Source organism: Marmota flaviventris, chromosome 16, assembly GCF_047511675.1.
Source record: "Marmota flaviventris isolate mMarFla1 chromosome 16, mMarFla1.hap1, whole genome shotgun sequence".
Classification (NCBI taxonomy): Eukaryota; Metazoa; Chordata; class Mammalia; order Rodentia; family Sciuridae; genus Marmota; species Marmota flaviventris.
Window position 1 is genome coordinate 61138602 of NC_092513.1, and position 22050 is coordinate 61160651.

The 22050-nt window shown below is 33.4% G+C and overlaps 1 protein-coding gene across 7 annotated transcripts in view; it reads right to left on the reverse strand.

Annotated features, from left to right (window-relative positions):
• Ankrd12 (ankyrin repeat domain 12) overlaps window positions 1-22050 on the reverse strand; it is a 118161-nt gene that overhangs the window by 55797 nt on the left and 40314 nt on the right. For 5 of the 7 annotated variants that reach the window (XM_071602463.1, XM_071602460.1, XM_071602466.1 and 2 more), the window contains 2 exons: window positions 12637-12784; window positions 2963-3031 (listed from right to left, as the gene is read on the reverse strand). In XM_071602463.1, coding sequence (XP_071458564.1) covers window positions 2963-3031; window positions 12637-12784 — 217 coding nt within the window. The remainder of the gene's footprint in view (window positions 1-2962; window positions 3032-12636; window positions 12785-22050) is intronic. The other 2 variants (XM_071602464.1, XM_071602465.1) reach the window with 1 other exon arrangement.

Here is a 22050-nt window from a genome sequence, read left to right on the forward strand (position 1 = left end):
AGAAGTAAATAAATTCAAAAATGAGTGGAAGAAGTGAAGGCTTAGTAGTCAGTACAATGTTTTTTTTTTCCCCCCACCTCCCCTCCCCAGCAGGAAGATGCAGCAAGCAGGTAGGATATTTTGAGAGAAGCATTTATTACTCTAGTAAGTCCAAGAAACTAAAATCTGGCATTAGTAATCATGAGAAATTAAAGTAATGATGATTCAAGCATGCCACTTTGGATTATTAGGATAACTGGCATCCTAATCGCCTAGAAAAATTAGGCTATAATATTTAAACTCTGATGGCCAAAAGTCACCCAAAATTCAATAATTCCTAATATAACCACTGTATTAAATTTTTATTTTACATAAAACCAAACATTTCAAGACCTACTAAAATCAACTTTTTAAAATATCTCTAATATAATCTTTAATTTTCATATTTCTCATTATCAATAATGATCCAATTTAGTATAAATCTAATCTCAGCACAATTTTTAACCTATTACTACAATAATTATAAAGTCCTAAACAGGTCTTTGAAACAGGCTATTGTTTTACCTGCAATGTATATTCTTTCTCATAATTTTCTGTACATTTTGGTTTTCTAGTATTTAGGAAACACTACAATTATTGTTGTTATTTTAATGATTTTTCAGCTAAATAAACATTTTAAATATAATAAACATTTCTCTACTATAATTAAATAATTTAAATATTGTAAAATTTTACAAAAAGCAGACGAGATGTTTCAAGGAAAAGAAGTAAAATCTAATCATAGGCAGAAACAAAAAATTCTTAGTATCTATCCTTTAAATGATTTCTAAAATTTGGGAGAGGGAGTAACTTGTATTTTTTTTTTTTAACTGACAATACAGCTAACTTTTTTTTATACTTTCTGCATTTTACTGCAGTTTTATAAAAGACACTAAAGTAATATATACCTGGGGTACAGAAAACATAAGTTCATTAATAGAACTCCATTCTGACAAATAATCAAACATAAACTCATTATAACCTGGAAAAGAATTAACAAGTTGGAATACTCCAAACATTTAAGCAAAAATTCAAATTAGATGAATTAACTTTAAAGGACAGGTATGGTCTGAATTCATGTTTTCCATAAATTGGAAAAAGGTGGTTAAGTGATCAGGAGCTGGTATAAGTTAGATGGGTGTGAGATCAGTATACTATTCAAAACTTTTAAGTGCTACAACTATTATGTACCAAAATATGGTGATTTTGTTTTCAAATTTAATGCAGTCAATAAGACTTTGACTATTCAGTATCTTGTATGAATAATTCATTTCCTCTAACGTGTCATAAGTAAAAAAAAAAAAATGATACAACAGTTCTCCAGTTTTCAGTTATGCTAAAAAATTTTTTTCTTCATAACAGACTAGAACTTCAAAATTTAAACCGAGGTATAATTATAAACATTCTCATTTAGCATAGTCTACAGAGCCCTGAAATTCTACTCAGTTAGCCTGGAGATTTGAAGGAAAAACCTGACAGATTTATTTAGACTACCCAAGACAAAAAAAAAAAAAAAAAAGAACTTCACATCAGTACAACTTCTTTCTTTCAACATCCAGAGGTGCTCCAGAAAAAGAGAGATGTCCCAGTTTTATAATTTGTAAAATGTATGCTTTCTTTTCAGGTCTTGCCAAAAAAGAAGAAGTAATATTGTTACTTCCCAATTAAGTGTAAAGTACATTATGAAAAGATAAAACTATTCTATTTTTCTTGGGGAACTAGGTTCAAAAATAAATGAATATGACATTTCCCTACAAAGCAGTCACTGTAAAAAAAATAATAATGAAGCTACAATTAAAAAACAGATAAAAGATACTTCTATCAATCATGTTTGTAGTGTGCATACTTCAATTCTGATAAACAAAATTTGCCATTCTGGTCTGATTCTAAGATACTGTGAATTTGTAACCTCTGAATGTCAATACTATAACTTATTTTCAGCAATTACAACTCAGATCATGAATGGCTTCATCACATTTAGCTCTTTTAAGTATACCTTTTAGGTACCTTTCTTAAAGGCAGGCCTGATTCCATAGTAACTAGATTGTAAATATAACCCCCACCCAATTTTTGTAATAAAAAATGACTGACTTAATACCACATTTCAATTAATAACTATCAGAATAATTTTAAGGATAATTGTTTAGTTCTGCTATTATCTCCATCCAAGCCCCCACAAATTCATAAAATAAATAAAAAGCACATCATAAAAGTTTTATCTCAGTTTCATACCCAAATGTTATTAAAAACTGGACACTTAAATACCCAGGGACTTAACAATATTTACATTTTAAAAAGTTCAGAAATAAGCACATCATGTACTTATTCAAAAATACTATAATCAAAACACTTAACTAGCTTTAGGGGTAGTATTTATATATTCTTTGGCCTTGTTTTATATGGAGTAATTATAAATCAGTAACATATAATGACTGGTGCCACAGTCAAATAGAGAGGTTCTAACAATTAATGGTAATAGCATTTCTCCAAGCAACCTGTTATTTTAATGTACTTAATTCAACCTGGGCAGCAAAGTCAATAATGAGTTATGAGTACAATGGAAAAAATTTTAAATGTGCTTTTAAATAAACATTATTTGACTAAAGGGTAAGAGAAACTGTGTATAGAACTCAGTGTATTTGGTGTACCTAGTGATGGAAATACAACAAACACATTGAAGACCTTGGCTATCTTCACACAGAGGTCCAACACCAGGGAAGGGAATTGACTTTCATACTGTTTTCCAAATAAATGGTACCTTCATATTGTGTTATACAAAACTTAAGTAGAGGTATTTTTAAAATGTGTTAAGATAAAATATACTAGATTTCTCAGAAAAATTAGATAACTACTAGTTTGAAAATAAGTTATTTATAGTACAATGCTTAACTGTAAATGTGACAGAAACCACTCACTGAACATGAGCACCTGATAATCTAATTACCTGAATATGTCCTGTAAGAAGATATAAGTCTCTCCCCCCAATTTTCACTTGTATGTCCTGGGTCTGAATCTACAGAATGAGAAGAGACAGGAGAAAAGAAAAAGGCACACGAAGGGAAATACAGAATTCAACAAACCAACATTATTTAAAAGACCACCAGTTAGTTAGGCAATGATCTATTATTGTTTTTCCAAAAATTATTTTTAAGGTAAAGCCAAAAGTACATTCAAAACACAGGTTTGGCCACCACCTACGATTTCAGTTTCTTCAAATGGAATTCTTAAAATTAAGAAATTCAAACATGTAGTTTTAATAACAGACATTGCTGAAGTTGTTTATTAAAACACAAATCTTTTTATGCTGTATCTTTTTTTGCAATCTCTGAATAACAGTAACAGGCAGCACTCCTACATCACTGATTTTTCTCTTCAGAATTTGTCTTTGATGAACCTGAATCACACTTTTTGTTCTGAGTGCCAAAACTACTCTGAAGACATAAAAACACTTTGGACTGCAGTATCATGTAAGACGGAAGACCTTCTATCCATAACAAATATTTCAATAGACTGAAGTACTAGAGATCACTACTGAAGAATCTTAGGGAAAAAAGCAATCGAAATCAAAATAAAGTTTATTAATTAAAAATATGGACTTCTCCTTAACAATTCATGACAGAGAAACAAGAATATGAAGAACTGATTTTGTTGATTTGGACACAGCATGTATTTTAACTTTTAAATAATGTGGCATCTCAACTCACAATATTATTATTCTGAGCAATCATATCGTCAATTTATGGACATACATTTTTCTTTCCAGGGTCGTTCTGATAGACAGGATTCATGATTTCATTTAGGTGTAAGTAACCAAGTGTTGAAAAACACAAACTTAGCAAAAAAGTAACCCCTAAACAGAGTATTTGAAATTTTTAAAGATAATCCTAAAAGTTTAGTGATGAGAAGATTCACTCATTCAAAAGTGTAATCATTAAGAACATTTAGACCAATTCTAAAGTAAGTAGATGGACTGTATTATAAGAATTTTAAGGAATCTTGCATTTCAAAATCGAAGGCATTAATTTGGCAAGCACAAGAATTCCATGAAATCAGTATTTTACATTACATATGAAGACAAGCAAGAGACTGAAAACTGCTTCCATACATTCAAAGCAAAAAAAAAAAAAGGTGGCAACCAATTAAGTTATATCAACCAGATTAAATGGTTATTGAAAGCAGATTATGTTATTTAAACATATTAAAGCACAGTGGATAAAATGACTTTCAATTATATTCATTAATGCAAGGAAGCAGTTTAACAGTTCAACCAACTCTTCCTTTAGAAGTAAGCAACTCACTCTGACCCAATACCCCCTCCTTTAGCTTTCACTTGAATAAGTATGTTTATATTTGTAGCACTCAAGCATGTATTCTGTAAAGATTTACTTCAGGAGCTGAAAAATAACTATTATTCTGGTCCATGCTCTACTGAGATGAGGTTGTATGAGACTACTGCTATTTGTCTTTGAGGCTGATGTAAAGCATTGTTAGGCAGAGCAATTCTCTCACCCTAATGAGTTCTTTATAGAAGGCAAGAGAAGCCAACACCTGTATTTGAAAAACAATCTTTTTTAAAGTGAATATACTCTGCTTTATGAGTATAGTAGCATAGGAGAAAAATACCAAGAATGATTTTGAAAGTCTGTATTACAGGTTGAAACTTTTTATAATAAAACATTAGGAAGGGGGCAGGAGTTAATCTGTAGTAGAACATTTGACTTTACCTGCTACCTTAACACAGTTCTCTATTTAAAAGTGTTAACCTCTGCCAATTTGTTTAAATCCCATTAAGTAAGGTAAATCCTTTAATGGCATCTAAGGCCTCAGGAGAATAGAACGTCTAAAACTGGATATCTGGCAGAGAAAGTTAAAAGCTTATGAAATCTCAACATGTTCTTCAATTGCTCTCAGAGACTTTGGGAAAAGATCATACTAAGTCTCTGAATTTTCTCCAATTACATTATCTAAACATGCCAAAAGAAAAAACTATAGTAAACAAATAATACTAAGACGAGACAATTATTAAATTTTAAACAGTGAAGCATATTATATCTTTCTAGTTACTCAAATATGCAAATTAAAATTATGAAATACTGCTGGTTTATTTTATTAGGATATAAAATCTATCAAACCTAAAGAAAAACATATGTCCCAATACTTAAAGAACACTGAGTCCAACAACATTCATATACTGATGGAAGCTTTTAAAACTAGGTAGGATTATTTTGGAGAAATATGAAGAATCACAGAAATGTTCCCATTTTTGACAAGGAAATAGTTCAGAATAGGACAAAAACATATAAAGATAATCTTCATGGCATCATTCATAATGAAATAATTGCGAATTTAGTTTGGAGCCCAAAAGGAGACTTTTATGCAGCCCCCAGAAAGCAGCTTAATACTTTTACATGAGGGGTTATGACATTATGTTAAGGGATTATGGTTTTCCCTGGATGTAGGAGATAGGGAAAGAAGTATGATTTTATGACTGACAGTACAAGAATAAAGTTAAAAACCTTAATTGCTAAAGTTAGTAGTTATTGATTAGATTTTATATACAATACAGTGGCAGATATTATAATCTGCCTACTCAACATTCATTCTCCTCCTCTTCCCAGAATAACCCAATTAATATCAGGGTGACAATATGCCTGGTTAAAAGTACTTGACTTTTCAGATTCCCTTGTAACTATAGTGGCCTAACCAATGAAATGGACAGATGTTTTTAGAGATATTGTTTTATCAATAAAAAGGACAAGTCTCACTTGGAAAAAGACACCTTTTGGGGGGTATTTCACCTTCTACTTTCTCCTAGGAAAAAGCAGCAATCCTGTGACTTCACATCTCCTGCTCAAGAAAAGGAGAGCAGAGAGATGAATCTAGTCTCAGTTGGTGTTACTGAGCTACTATACTGACTCTGGACTGCCTAAGTCTAGTGCTCTCACTGCATTAAATTTAAAAATCCCCATCTGTTTAAGATGGTATTCATCTGTTTTGTTGTGTTTAATTAACATATCACAAAGTGAATTTATGCATTATGTCACCTAAAGGTCACAATTTTCTCAGGCTGATATTACAAGCAGGTGAGAAAACTGGGGCTTATTAAGAAGTAAAATTAACTGGCCAGTGTTGATACTGGTCAGATTCCAAAATCTTCATCATTAAACATTATTATCATTTATCTCCATTACAGCTATAAAAATTTATCTTATGTCAAGAGTTTGGAAGAAGACAGTTTGAAAATAAATTTCAAAAGCTAAAAATAAGCAATGAAGCAAGTTGATATGGGAAGCATAATATCTTCTACATCAGTAGTAGTTGCTTTTAGGCTTCCATATGTTCAACGGGTCTTCACTCTATCTATTGGCTTCTTAGTATTCCATACAACAAAAATTGTAGGAATTTTCTCACAGGATAAGAAAACATGGATACATACTGGAACAATTTAAACAGATATGTTGGTGATTTTTTGAAAGAAAGTAATTCAGAATAAATGGTACTATCATGTAGCTAGCTACAAGGACCCACTGGAAAGACTTCAAATTGTGCTATAATTCTTTCCAACATTTTATCTGTCTAGCCAACCACCTACTTTTCTAGAAAGACTTATCTTTTCAAAAAGTTATTATTAAATAATTAAAAATTTGCAAAGTTTTAAACACACTAGGTTATCATAAGACCAAGAATTCCTTATTCAGTTGCTGGCATTATTGCTGATTTAGGGACCCCAGGGCCTTCTATGCAAACATCTTTACAAAAGATAACTTAAAGATATGCTTATTTTTTAAATATCCAACCTACAAAAAAAGAGTAGAAACAAGCAATTAACAAACATCCTAACCCTTGAGAATAAAGTATAAACATTTGGTGAACATCATTCCAAGCATACCTCTAAATATATACAAAGACACAGGGACTAATGGAGAAGACACAGGAAGAAATAAAATTTATGTAGGAAAAAGCATATAACATACATACACACACACACACATACACATCTTAAAGTTTATTAATTTAATATTACTCCAACATAAAAGAAACTGCTTTTATTCTGTTAGAGACAGTGTATACTAAGATACAGACAAATATACACATAACCTTGCTATAAGAGAATATGAACCAAGTATTAGTATTAATTCTTGCCATTATTCCCAATTTCCTGTTCTTTCATTCTTTCAAGTCAGGGTTTAAAACCTTTATATTTTGATCTGGACCCAAAATACACCCACCAACATTAGGCTTAGTTCCTACAGTGAAAATGACTTTTATATTCAAGTCTTTATTTTATCTTTTCATATGTGTGTTTATATGTTGTACACATATGTATATGCATATAAACACACCAATGATTTTAATGCAATGAAACACTATATATTATTTCCTGACCTGGGTTTTCACTTCCAATAACATAAATGTCTTCCCTATCATGCATTCTCCGATGTTATTTTTCAGTGCAAAAAACTATTTGCTCACTGGATTTACTATAATTTAATTAATCCTTTATTTATGACACTATTTTCCTAGTTTGGAGGGAGGATTTTCTTTTATTATATAAGATATATTCTTAAAGATAAAAATTTGCTTCCATCAATAATTGCTTAAAAATCATTGGGTAATAATTTTATCAATTATTATGAATCATTTCTGATTACCATTGATAAATTAATCAATCTGAGTGGGGTGGTACATGCCTATAATTACAGCTATCCTGGGAGTTATGGAAGGAGGACTGCATGTCTGAGGTAAGTCTCAGCAACTTACTGAGACCCCATCTTAAAAAAAGGATGGGAATGTAGCTCAGTGGTAGAGACATCCTGGGTTCAATAGTTTAATTGCCAGTACCACCAAATAAATAAATAAAAATCAATGTTAAACAAGTTTGATGTTATATTACTTTTCATATGTAAGATCTTGCTTAATAGTATTTGAGATTTCTTTCTCATTTTTTAAAATAAAAAATAAAAGAGGCTGGGGCTCAGTGGTAGAGCGCTCGCCTAGCATGTTCGAGGCCCTGGGTTCAATCCTCAGCACCACATATACATAAAGTTATTGTGTGCAACTACAACTAAAAAAATAAACATCTTTTAAAAAAATTAAAAAATAAATAAAAGACAGTTACACTGCTTTGGGCCTACAAAAATTCTTAATGTCTTGGTTGTGTGTGGCATATAAAAAGCAAGATTTATAAATTCAGCCTAATCAATACATATTTTAAATCCAACAAAACTTTAGAGAGGAGAACTTCTAGAGCTAATAAATGAATTCAGTAAAGTAACAGGATATAAAATCAACACCCATAAATCAAATGTACATATACATCAGTGATGAATCCTCTGAAAAAGATATTAGGAAAACTACCCCATTTGCAATAACCTAAAAAAAAAAAAAACTTGGGATCAATCTAACAAAAGAAGTGAAAGACCTCTACAGAACATTAAAAAGAGAAATTAAAGAAGACCTTAGAAGATGGAAAGATCTCCCATGTTCTTGACTCAGCAGAATTAATATTGCCAAAATGGCCATATTACCAAAAGCAATATATACATTTCATGCAATTTCAATTAAAATCCCAATGTCATTCTTCATAGAAATAGAAAAAGCAATCATGGAATTCATTTGGGGGAAAAAAAAGACCCAGAATAGCCAACACAAACCTTAGCCTGAAGAGCAAAGCAGGAAGCATCACAATACCAGACCTTAAACTATACTACAGAGATACAGTAATGAAAACAACATGATACTGACACCAAAACAGACATATAGACCAATGGTACAGAATAGAAGACACAGAGACAAACCAAAATAAATACAATTATCTCATACTAGACAAAGGCACCAAAAACATACATTGGAGTAAAGATAGTCTCTTCAACAAATGATGCTGGGAAAACTGGAAATCAATGTGACAAAATAAAATTAAACCCCTCTCTCTCAGCCTGCACAAACTCAACTCAAAGTGGATGATCAAGGACCTAGGAATTAGACCAGAGATTCTGTGCCCAATAGAAGAAAAAGTGGGCCCAAATCTTCACAAGGTCATCTTAGGACTTGGCTACCTTAATGATACTCCTAAGCACAAGAAATAAAATCAACAATAATAAATGGGAGGGATTCAAACTAAAAAGCTTCTTCTCAGCAAACAATCAGTAATGTGAAGAAATTGCCTACAGAATGGGAAAAAATCTTTACCATACACACATCAGATAGAGCCCTAATCACCAGGATATATAAAGAACACAAAAATCTTAACACCAAAAGAACAAATAACCCAATCAATAAATGGGCTAAGAAACTACACAGATACTTCACAGAAATTATACAACTAATCAACAAATATATGAAAAAATGTTCAACATCTCTAGCAATTTGAGAAATGCAAATCAAAACTATTCTAAGATTTCATCTCATTTCAGTTGAATGGCAATTATCAACAACACAAGCAACAATAAGTATTGGTAAGGATGTGGGGGAAAAGGTACACTTATACATTGCTGGTGGGACTGCAAATTGGTGCAATAACTATGGAAAGCAGTACTGAGATTCCTTAGAAAACCTGGAACGGAACCATTATTTGACTCAGCTACCCCACTACTCAGTTTACCCAAAGGACTTAAAATCAGCATACTACACTGACGCAGCCATATCAATGTTTATACCAGCTCAATTCACAACAGCTAAAGTATGGAACCAAGCTAGATCCCCTTCAACAGATGAATGAATAAAAAAAAAATGTGCTACACATACAAAACTGAATATTACTCAGCCTTAAAGAAAAATGAAATTATGGTATTTGCAGTTAAATGGATAGAGTAGGATAAATACCATGCTAAGTGAAATAGGCCAAACCCAAAAAAACAAAGGTAGAATGTTTTTTTCTAATAAGCAGATGTTGATCCATAATGGGGGGGGGGGGGGGGGCTACAGAAGAATGGAGGAACTTTGGATTGGGAAAAGAAGAGTGAAGGGAGAGAGGGTGGTGGTGATGGGAAAGATGGTAGAAAGAGATGGACATTATTACCTTATTTATATGTGTGATTACCCTAGGTGTGACTCTGCACTATGTACAGCCAGATGAATGAGAAGTTGAGCTCCATTTGTATACAATGTGTCAAAATGCATTCTACTGTCATGTATAATAAAACAAATTAAAAAAATTTTGGTGAGTTCATATAACTTTTCTAAAACAAAAATAGGAGTTATGAAATGTTGTTCGTTCCTCTTTTTTTTTTTTGGTACCAGGGATTAAACCCAGGAAATCTAAACCAATGAGCCACATCCCCAGCCGATTTTTATTTTTATTTTTTTATTTTGAGACAGGGTCTCACTAAGTTGCAAAGGATGACTTTAAACTTGTGATCCTCCTGCCTCAGCCTCCCAAGCCACTGGGATAAAAATGTGTCTCACACAACCAGGTGTTATGAAATGTTCTCAAAGAGAGCTGTAATTTCATTTCCACTAAGTGGAAAAATTATCAGGAAAACAAGTATATAATTTGATTAAATTCTAATCAGATTATGTTTATTCAGTGAAGTTAGTTTACTTCTATGTAACATTTTCTCATCTGTTCCTACGTAACATTTTCTCCTTAAATGGTTAACTATATTTGATTTTAACAAACTCCCTTCTTCAAACTAATATCAGAAAATATCACTGTTCACCAAAGGGGCTTCCAAAAAGAAAATATGAGAAGGGTTAAATCCATAATAGGTATCTGAAGACACATACAGTTATACAACAATTAAGGATGGGGAGATGCTCTGAGGAATGAGCCATTAACAGAGTTCACTGTTATGCAAATTCATAGAGTGCCCATATACAAAGCAAAAAGGCTACATCATCATTAGGTGATATAATGTTGTAGGATCATCATTATACATGCAGCTTGACTAAAATATTATCATATTTCACTGCATTGAGGTATATTCACAAGTATTCTAGGTATCCTATTCTTGGACAAAAAATAATTTAGTAATAACATGATTTGTAAGTAATATTGGCACAATTTTTCTCAAAAAAAAAAACACATAAAAATCCTAGGCTGGGCACGGTGGTAGAGCATGCCTGTAATCTCAGCAGCTTGGGAGGCCAAGACAAGAAGATCATGAGTTCAAAGCCAGCCTCAGCAATGGCAAGGCGCTAAGAGCAACTCAGTGACACCCTGTCTCTAATAAAACACAAAAACTGTGCTGGTAATGTAGCTCAGTGGACAAGTGTCCTGAGTTGAATCCCCAGTACCCTCCCCAGAAAATTAAAAAAACAAACGTCTTCACACAATGTCATACTCCATTTCTTGACAAAAAGAAAAAAAGGCATAAAATCGGCAGTGAAAATTAATGCAGCGAAATACAGTATCTGGCACAAGACGACTTCTTGGCTACCTGACTAGTGGTAGTTTTAGAATACCACTGAAGTAGAGTTGGGGTTCAAGAAAAAAGTTTCTGAATCTCTAGAAGAAACCAGTGCAACTTAAAATGAACAAAACACATCGTTTCTTAATTTCTGCAAGAAAGAATACACTTTGAGGTTTAAAAATGTCATGACTGAGAACAATTTCCAATTCAAACTAAAAAACAGTGAAATACACAGAAGGAGATCTATTTACTAAAGGTGTACACTAAAAATTGAGTATTTACTAAAGCTATGGTAGCACAAGGTGTTTCAAAATCTTCAGAGTATTTTCAATAATTTCTAGAGTTAAAACCATTTTGGTATTGATGATTAAAGTGTTCTAAGAAGATATCACTAGGATAAAATCTCTGCACAGAGCTCAAAGTGGTGGCATAAACCTGTAATGCCAGTGGCTCAGGAGACTAAGGCGGGAGGATCACGAGTTGAAAGCCAGCCTCAGTAAAAGAGAGGTGCTAAACAACTCAGTGAGACCCTGTCTCTAAATGAAATACAAAACAGGGCTGGGATGTGGCTCAGTACTCAGTGGTCGAGTGCCCCTGAGTTCAATTCCCAGTGCCTACCTCCCCAAAAAAGTCTCTGCACATAAGCTCAAAATGGAACACTAACATTCTAAAAGTAAAGCAAAAACATTTTTAAGAAAGTTTATTAATATTTCACACAAGGAACAGAACACCTGTGACAAATATATTGAAGTTTACATTAATTTAAAAAAATTAATAGTTTTTTTAGTTTAGTTCAGGGCTACAGTACAACCTGGTAACTTATTAGATAGTAGTAATATTAGATAGTGGTTCCACCTATTATGAATAATTTGGATTGACTGATTTCAAATTTTGAGAAACAAACGTCCTATGAAGAGCAGTCAGTCTCTTTTTTGGTGTTCTTTGGTATGTTCCATCAGTCCACAAAACTTTTTTTCCAAATCTACTATATTCTAGTGAATACTTATTAACTGAGCAAAATTTCACCATTCTTAAGAGAGTAAAGAATAAATTTTTCTTCTCTCTGGTGAAAAATCACATTTGTGTGATGAATTAATTTATACCCTTGAAATAATAAATCATAAATAATTAATAAATAATAAATCATACATAATAATACAAATATTTCTCTATAAACTGGGGTACCAAAAAGAGTGATACATATGAAAAGAAAAATCACAGTATGGAAATAAGTAAGATTTTACCAGAAAATAACTATTTATTTTACCTGTGTCTGAATCTCGTTCTTCATTTCGTGATGGGCTAATAGTAAAAGGAAGTTTACGTTTCATGGATGATTTCTCCTTCATCTCCTTGCCGACATCACTTCGGTCAATTTTTGGAGTTTTGCTGTAAGATGCAATCTTGTCTTTACTCTATTAAAAAGCCAATTATGAATAAAGTTATATCAACATTATATAAAGAAACACTGTATTTAAAAACTACTATTGAAGGAAATTTTCAGACAGACAAAAATAGGTCTTACAAACCATCATTGTATTCAATATACTCATGACACAGATTTAACATTTTTTCTAACTTCTTTCATATATCCCTGCTTTTAATTTAATAAAAAAGTTTTAAAATGACAATAAAATATCTTCAATATAACAGTCATATATCAAATTGGAGTCTAGATGTATCAAATGAATAAATATACAACTCTGAAAACACAATTTTGGACTGAATTAAATGGATATACATATAGATAGATTATAGATATAGATATAGATATAGACATAGATATAGATATCTATATTCTGGCCTATTATATCCTTGAGTTCATCCTCTGTAGATTAAATCAACCACAGAATAAAAAACATTTGAAGAGAAAATTATATCTCTATTAAACCTGCAATTTTTTGTCATTATTGTCTAAACAAGAGTATAATAACTATTTATACAGCATTTAATGTTGTATTAAGTGTGATTAAGTAATCATCAGGCAATTTAAAGCTAATGAAAAGAATATGTATAGGGTATCTGTGGGGTGTCTTAGGACAATTCCCCTACAAATCATCTATACCAATTCTTAGGGGATGCTAGACTAAGAGTATCAACTTATTAGAAATGGAAATTCTCTGGCTCTATCCTAGACCTACTGAATTACAATGGCAAGGGGCCTAGTGATCTATTTTAATATTCCTTCCAGTTTAAGAATCACTGCTTTTAATCAATAAAAAAGTAAATATGGAGATCAAAGGACTAGAGAACACTTTCCAGCTGCCTCAGAGCTTGGGATTCAGCAATCTGTGTGATAGAATTCACTGAAATTCACATAGGACAGTACAAGACTTAATAGAGATCCAGAAATTCAGGTGTTTTGGACACAGGACAAAAACGAGTACATTGGTGCCAAGCAGGCAGTAGCAGTGATGACATTTCACCACAGAGGAGAGGCATAACACAAAGTAGAGAAAAATATAGTGGAAAAATTTGGCATGGGACAAATTATAGAATAGTCCGAATTTGGATGAACCAGAGGATTAACACCAGATGGTGTTTGAAAAGTGCTCTATGTTTCTCGACTGGCAAGTGAAGTGCTGCAGCAGGGAACCATCTTGAATAGGTCATGATGCAGCTTGTTGCTGTAGAAGCCCAGGAAATTATAACAAATATTGTCATATCCTCAGCAAGCACCCACTGTGCTGCCCAGGGTGTACCTAGCAGAATGCAATTGAAACAAGCACAGAGAAGATTGTACCCAGGGTTACTCAGGTTAGAGATATAGAGGGGAATGCAACATGCTTCCCTTTGAGTCTTGCTGGTCTAGAAACTTAACCAGCAAACACAAATACAGACCCTAAGCCTGGGAAGGCAGTGCATGTGTGGGCAGTGTAGTGATACCTGTGAGGGGTTGGTTACAAAGTAGAATTCTCAGGACACCCCTGAGATGGAGACAGCCAGAAGAGATGAGCATCCACCTGGTCCTAGAGATGTGCTGATTCACTCTCTCAGGAGCAGATACCATCCCAACAAAGTTCCCAAGGGTATGATCAGAGCTAAAACTTAGTTGACAGAACTTCCTATTTAGAATTCAGAATCAGCCCCACAGAGGGAGGATATCAATCTAGTCTGTTCAGATGAAACTGCAATGGACAATACTTCTCATTTTATCCTACTGGTAATCAGGGAAGCTGAAGACTAATTCAACCCGGTTTGTGTTCCATGTAACTCCAGCTGGCAGCTTGATAAGTAACAACAAAAAAGAACAAAGGTTTAAATTCCTCAGCTCTTGTTCTAAGGGGTGCAAATCCAAAGAAGAAATGGAAAATAAGGCAGTTATGGCATAGGCAGTGAACACTCATCCTTGTTGTTGATAGTTTTGACTTCGGTGGAGATAATTCTTTTTTTCCCCCTTTGTATGGTTTTCTTGCTGTGCTGATTGAGTAGTTCATGAAAAAACACACATATTATTTTTTTTTCATTTTATTTTGTTTTTCTTTTTCTTTCTTCTCCCTCTAATACCCAAGTTCTCTTGTTCTCTATTAGCCCCTACTTCATTTCTCTTTCTCTATTATTTCTTTTGCTCTACTACCCCATTTTCTTTTCTCCTAATGAATTATAATTTTACTGTATTTTAGACCTCTTTAGTTTATATAATTTCTGCCCCCACCATTCACACTGTCACAGTTATTAGTACTGTGGATGATGTAGCTGATGCCTGCTATTTATTTTAATGCTAGACCTAGTTCACTGTCGTCTACTACTGCTGTTAATTGTTGACCTGCTGTTCTTGTTTTTGCAGTAGTGTTATACATGCCATTGCAGGCAACAGATAAATTTTAATGTTGCATATTATTCACTTTTTTTTCATGTGTGTGTGTCTGTGTGTGTATTTCCCTTTTTATGAGTTGTTGGGAATCTACTAGGATCCTATGAGTTCACAAGGTAAAGACTCTGTTGGTAAACTAAATCCAGTCAAGAGACAGCACATCTTGCTCCACACATAAAATACCCCTGGCTCAAGCTTCAACAATCCTTTAACACAAATAGATAACAAAAGCCCCATACCAACAACCAGGCCATAAGTAAAAAAGGCTATAGGAAGGTGAGCTCGGATCCCACTCGTGGACACCTATTCCTACAACAGAACAGGCAGAGGCTACAACACTGCATCTCACGGAACATACTGTTGCACAGCTGAGTTACACCAGCAGGTCTGCAGTGGTATACTGAGAGCCACTAGAGGTTGAAATTTACATCTTAAGCCTGTGTGTCAAACTAAAATATACCAAAAGCACATAACTTCAACAGATACTCAACAAAGGACCTCTTTGTAATAGAGAAAGAGAACTTCGTTTCAACAGATGTACAAGTACACACACCAAATTTATAATTACCCAACTAAGAAATACTGGGGATGACTTTCCAGAGAATATCTGTAAAAAAATTGATTATTAAAATGATTAATGAGAGGCTTGGGTTGTGGCTCAGCGGAAGGGCGCTCGCCTAGCATGTGTGAGGCCCTGAGTTCGATCCTCAATACCATATAAAAATAAACAAAGATATTGTGTCCAACTAAAAAATAAATATATGTAAAAAAACTTGATTTCACAGAAAACAGAACTTCAGACTTCAAAAAGACAGGTATAGGAACCTGAACACTCAGACACAGTAAATAAAAAAAGGCAATGACAAGAATATACAGGAATGTTGGGACAACATGAAGAGATCAAACTTGAGAGTCACTGCAACTGAGAAAGGAATGAAGATATAGGCTCATGGTATAAGAACCTTTTTATCAAAAATAATAGAAAACTGTCCAAATCTTAGAAATGACATTAACATTCATATATTAAAAACATATATTCCATGCTTATAGAACCCCCAAAAAAAGATCAAAAAAAGAACCTTTCCAAGAGAAATCATAATCAAAATGGAGAATAAGAATAGAATATTAAAAGCTGCAAGAGAAAAAACATCAAGTTACATTTGGATGTAAGTCAATAATGCTTACGTCTGACTTCTCAGCTAAGACTCTAAAATCCAAGAAGGCTCAAATAAGAGAAAAAAGCTTGGGGAAAAAAATGGAAAAAAAAAAAAAACCCTGTCAAACTAGATTGCTATATTCAGCAAAGCTATTATTCAGAACTGAAGAGGATATAAAAACTATCCACTGTAAGGATAAACTAAAAGAATTCATGATTACTGAGCCAGCACTACACAAAATGTTTAAAGACATACTATACACAGAAGAACTCAAAAACAAACCTTAAAGCTCCCGAATGGATGACACTCATAAGAAGAGCAAATAGGAAATGCAGATTAAGACTAAATTCAATATATGAAACAAAGCAAAATGTCAGGAAACAGTAATCACCTCTCCATAACAACTGTGAATGTAAATAGCCTAAATTCTCCAAATAAAAGACACAGACTTGGTAAAGTGGATTAAAAACATGATCCAAATAAATGCTGTTTGCAAGAGACTCATGAAAGGCAAAGACATGGACAGGTCAAAATAAAATAATGAAAAAAGATATTTTATGCAAACTGACTCTGAAAACAAGCAATAGTAGCTATTCTCACATTCAACAAAGCACACACACACTTCAAGCAGAATTAATCAAAAGAGACAAGGAAGGTCACAACATAAAGATAAAGGGAAAATTCCCAACAAGAAGATATAATAGTAAATATTTGTACCTCAACCTTGGTGCACCTAATTACATGAAAAAAGCAATTCCTGATGTTAACATTCAGATGTCTCAATATGGTAATACTGGGCAATTTCAACACACCCTTGTCACCAATAAACAGGTCATCCAGATATTATATGAACAGATACTTCTGACCAAAATAATAGTATAAGTGAAATGGACCTAACAGACATAACATTTTGTCCAACAGTACCTTCTCTGCAGTTCATGGAACCAATTCCAAAATGAACTTTAATTACAAAGTAAATCTCAGCAAATACAAAAAAAATTAAAAAGATAATCCTTTGTATATTACCACCAGATGAAAATGAAATCAAATTAGAAATCAATAGCAAGAAAAACTATAAAAACCACATAGTCACATGGAAATTGAACAGTAGTCTTTCTTTAATTTATTTTTTAGTTGAAGACAGACACAATATCTTTATTTATTTTTATGTGGTTCCATCCTTGATCGAACCCAGTGCCTCGCATGTGTGAGACAAGCGCTCAACCGCTGAGCTACAGCCCCCAGCCCCTGAACAGTAGTCTTCTGAACAAGGAATGGATCACTGATAGAGGAGATATTTAAAAATTCTTAGAAGAAACAAAGAATTGTGAAACAATATACCAAATTTTCTGTAACACTACAAAAAACCTAAGGGCAAGGTTAAACTATTTAATGCCTACAATAAAAAGAACAAAGATCTCATATGAAAGGCTGGGGATATAGCTCATTTTATGGAGTGCTTACCTAGCATGTACAAAGCCCTGAGCACCCAGCACCACCAAAGAAAGAAAGGGGAAAAAAAAAATGGAACTATCTAATGTTACATTTCAAGGTCCTAGAAAAAAAGGAACAAACTAATTCCAATACCAGTAAAAGACAGGAAATAATTAAGATCAGAGGGAAGTAATACAATTTTAAAAACACAAATAAACAATGTAAGAAAGATAAATAAACTGTGAGCTAACTACCCAAGAAAAAGAAGACCTAAATCATGAAATGGACATGAAAAAGGAAATATCACCACATATATTCATGAAATTCAGAGTAACTACAGACTGCTTTGAAAACTTACATTCTAATAAATTAGAAAACCTAGAAGAAATTGACAAAATTTATAGATGCATATGACCTACCCAAATTGAACCACGAGGATACACACACCTAAACAGAGGTATGGAAGAAGGCAGAAGTGAACTAGCCAGCTGATGGTGATCTACTCACAACACAGAAAGGAGGCAAAGGAAAAGCAGAATTGAGAAATCACCCAAGGAAAATCCACAACCACAGTTCCTGTGCTCACAGACAGCCACCAAGATCTTCACTACCATAAAAAGAATCCAGTAGGGGGGTATGGGTATACTGTGACCCACAGCAAACACAGGGTCACTTCAGAGCCTGCATCCTGAACTTACTACACACAATAAAAAGAGCCAACTCACAACACTGCACCCTGTGAGAAGTAAGCTTTAGGCCTCTGAGTTGTCAAACCAGAGACTGTTATAGGTAGTTCTAATGGGGAAAGTTCATAGCATTTAGCTCATACATTAAAAGAACAGAAAGATACCAAATAATAATCTAATCCAACTCAATGTCTGAGCAAAAGAAGAACAAACTAACAGAAGACAGGAAATAATTAAACCCAGAGGTGAAATCAATGAAACTTAGATTTAAAAACAATACAAAATATCAATGAAACAAAGAGTTGGTTTTTTTGAAAGGATAAACAGTATTTATAAATCCTTATCCAAACTAACCAAAAGAAAGAGGAGAAAAAAACTCAAATTATCTAAATCTGAGTTAAAGTGGTAGTTTGAAAAAGGAAATACCACCACAGACACAACTGAAATCCAGAAGATCATAAGAAACTATTTTGAAAATTTATATTCCAATAAGCTAGGGTATACAAAAAAACTCAAAAAACTTAACCGAGTCAATAAGTGGACAGAGGAACTAAACAGAAATTTCTGAAAAGAAGAAATACAAATAGTCAACAAATATATGTAAAAATGTTCAACATCTCTAGCAATTAGAGAAATACAAATTATAACTGCACTGAGATTTTACCTTACTCCAGTCAGAATGGCAATTATTAAGGATACAAGTAACAATAAATGTTGGCAAGGATGTGGGTGGGGTGGAACTGGTATACTTACACATTGCTGGTGAGTCTACATACTAGTGAAATCACTAGGGGAAGGCAGTATGCAAATTCCTGAAAAAACTAGAAATGAAATCACCATTTGACCCAGCTATCCCACTCCCTGGTATATATCCAAAGGATTTAAAATTAATATGCTACAGCAACACAGCCGCATCAATGTATATTACAGCAACAAAATTCACAATTGCTAAACTATGGAGTCAACTTAAATGCCTTCCAACAGATGAATGGATAAAGAAAATGTGCTATATAAACACAACAAAGTATTACTCAGCCACAAAAAAAGAATGACTTTTATGGTATTTGCCAGGAAATGCACAGAAGTGGGAGACTATTATTTTACTAAGTGAAATAAGCCAGTCCCAAAAAGCCAAAGGTTGAATGTTTTCTCTGATATGCAGAAGCTAATCCGAAATACATGGGGCGGGGGTGTAGAAGAAAGATGAGTGGAATAGACATAGGGGAATGAATGGAAGGGAGAAGAAATGGGATGAAGAAAGACAATGGAATGAATCTGACCTAACATTCCTATGTACATACATGAATATATCACAGTGAATGCACACACTATTAAAACACACTAATTAAAAAAATTTATAATAACAGAAAGATCAATGGAGTAGGAGGAAGGGAACAAGCATGGGAGGAAGAAAGAGGAAGGAGAAATACTAGGGACTGATTTAGAACGAATTGTATTTTTTGCTTTTAAAGTCCAAATAAATTCTGTATCATTTATAACAAAAAAGGGCCAATAAAAATATGTTAAAAAAAAAAAAAACTAAACACACCAATATCAAGTAATGATATTGAAACAGCAATTAAAAGCTTTCCAAAAAAACCAAAAGATTAGTACCAGGTAAGTACTCAGATGAGTTCTACCAGGCCTTTAATAAAGAAATAATATCAACTGTCAAACTATTCCATAAAATAGAAAATACTCACAAATTCATTCTATGAAGCCAGTGTCACCCTGATGCCGAAATCAAATAGAAATATGTCAAAGAAAGAAAACTACAGCCCAACATCCCTGATGAACATAGAAGCAAAAATTCTTAATATGAGAAATCTGCATTCAAAAGCACAATGAAGACTGTATGCAAGTGATTTCATCCCTGGGGTGCAAGATTGGCTTCACATATGCGAATCAATAATTGTAATTCACAACATAAATAGAACTAAGGACAAGAATCACATGATACCTCAACAAATGCAGAAAAATCCTTCAGCAAAATTCAGCACCCATTAAAACACTGAAGAAGCTAGGGAAATAAGGCACTTATCTCAACATAATAGGCTATTTACAACACACTCACAGCCAACATCATACTAAATGAAAAAATAATGAAAATATCTTCTCAAATCAAGAACATGATAGAATTTCCACGCTCACTGTTCCTAGTCAATGTAGTTAGTGAAATTCTAGTCAGAGCAATCAGGCAAAAGAAGATAATTAAAGGGATACAAAAAAGAAAAAGAAACTTAAAGTACTTTTACCTTAGAAGACATAAAACCTCCACCAGAGGGCATAGAGAGCTGATAAACTCAGCAAAGTAGCAGGATATAAGATACAACAATCAACAGCTTTCCTATACACCAATAATCAATCTGTTGAAGAAAAATTTAGACAAATAATTCCATTCACAATAGCCTAAAAATAAAATCAAATACTTAGGCATAAATCTCACTAAGGAAGTTAAAGAACTGTGAAAAGAAAAGTACAGAGCACTGATGAAGGAAACTAAAGAAGATCTTAGGAGATAAAAAGACCTCCCACGTTTTTGTTAGGCAGAATTAATATTGTCAAAATGCATGTATGACCAAAAGCAACTGTCAGATTCAATGTGATTCCCATTAAAATGCCAATGACATTCTCCACAGAACCTAGGGGAAAAAAAACTCCTAAAATTCATATGAAAGAATATAAGACAGAGAATAGCCAAAGAAATACTAAGCAAGGAGAGTAATGATAGAGCCAGGCACATCACAAGTTGAAAGCCAGCCTGAGCAAAATAGAGGTGCTAACTAACTCAGACCCTGTGTCCCAGTAAAATACAAAACAGGACTGGGGATGTAGCTTAGTGGTCGAGTGCTCCTGAGTTCAATCCCAGGGACCCTTCCCCCCCATGAAAAAAAAAAGAGTGATGATAGAGGCATCATAATACCTGATCTCAAATGATAATACAAAGTGAGAGTAACAAAACCCGCATCTTACTGACATAAAAACAGACATGAAGACCAATGAAACAGAAGACACACGAGATAAATCCACATAAATTCAGTCATCTGGTCCTTGAAAAAAGTGCTTAAAAAATTTGGAGAAAAGATAACATTTGTAACAAATGGTACCAGGAAAACTGGATATCCATTTAAAGAATAAAATGATGTACATCCCACTCATGCTGTACAAAGATCAACTCAGTGTTTCAAAGACCTAAGAATTAAACCAGAACACTGCAAGTGGTAGAAGAAAACACAGTGTCAACATTCCCAATATACAGGCACAGGAATCGTCTTAGTAAGACTCCTGACTCTCAAGAAATAAAACTGACATTCAATAAGTGGGATAACATCAAATTAAAAAACTTCTGCACAGCAAAAAAAAAGGACATACAGAGAGAGCCTACAGAACGGGAGAAAATATTTCCTAGTCACTCTTGTTATAGGGGATTAATATCCATAACATAAACCAATCAATAATATATGGGCAAACAAGCTAAATTGACATATCTCAAAGGAAATACAAACGGTCAACAAACATATGAGGAAAAATGTTCAGCATCTTGTAAATAGAGAAATGCAAATCAAAACCATGAGATTTCACTTCACCCC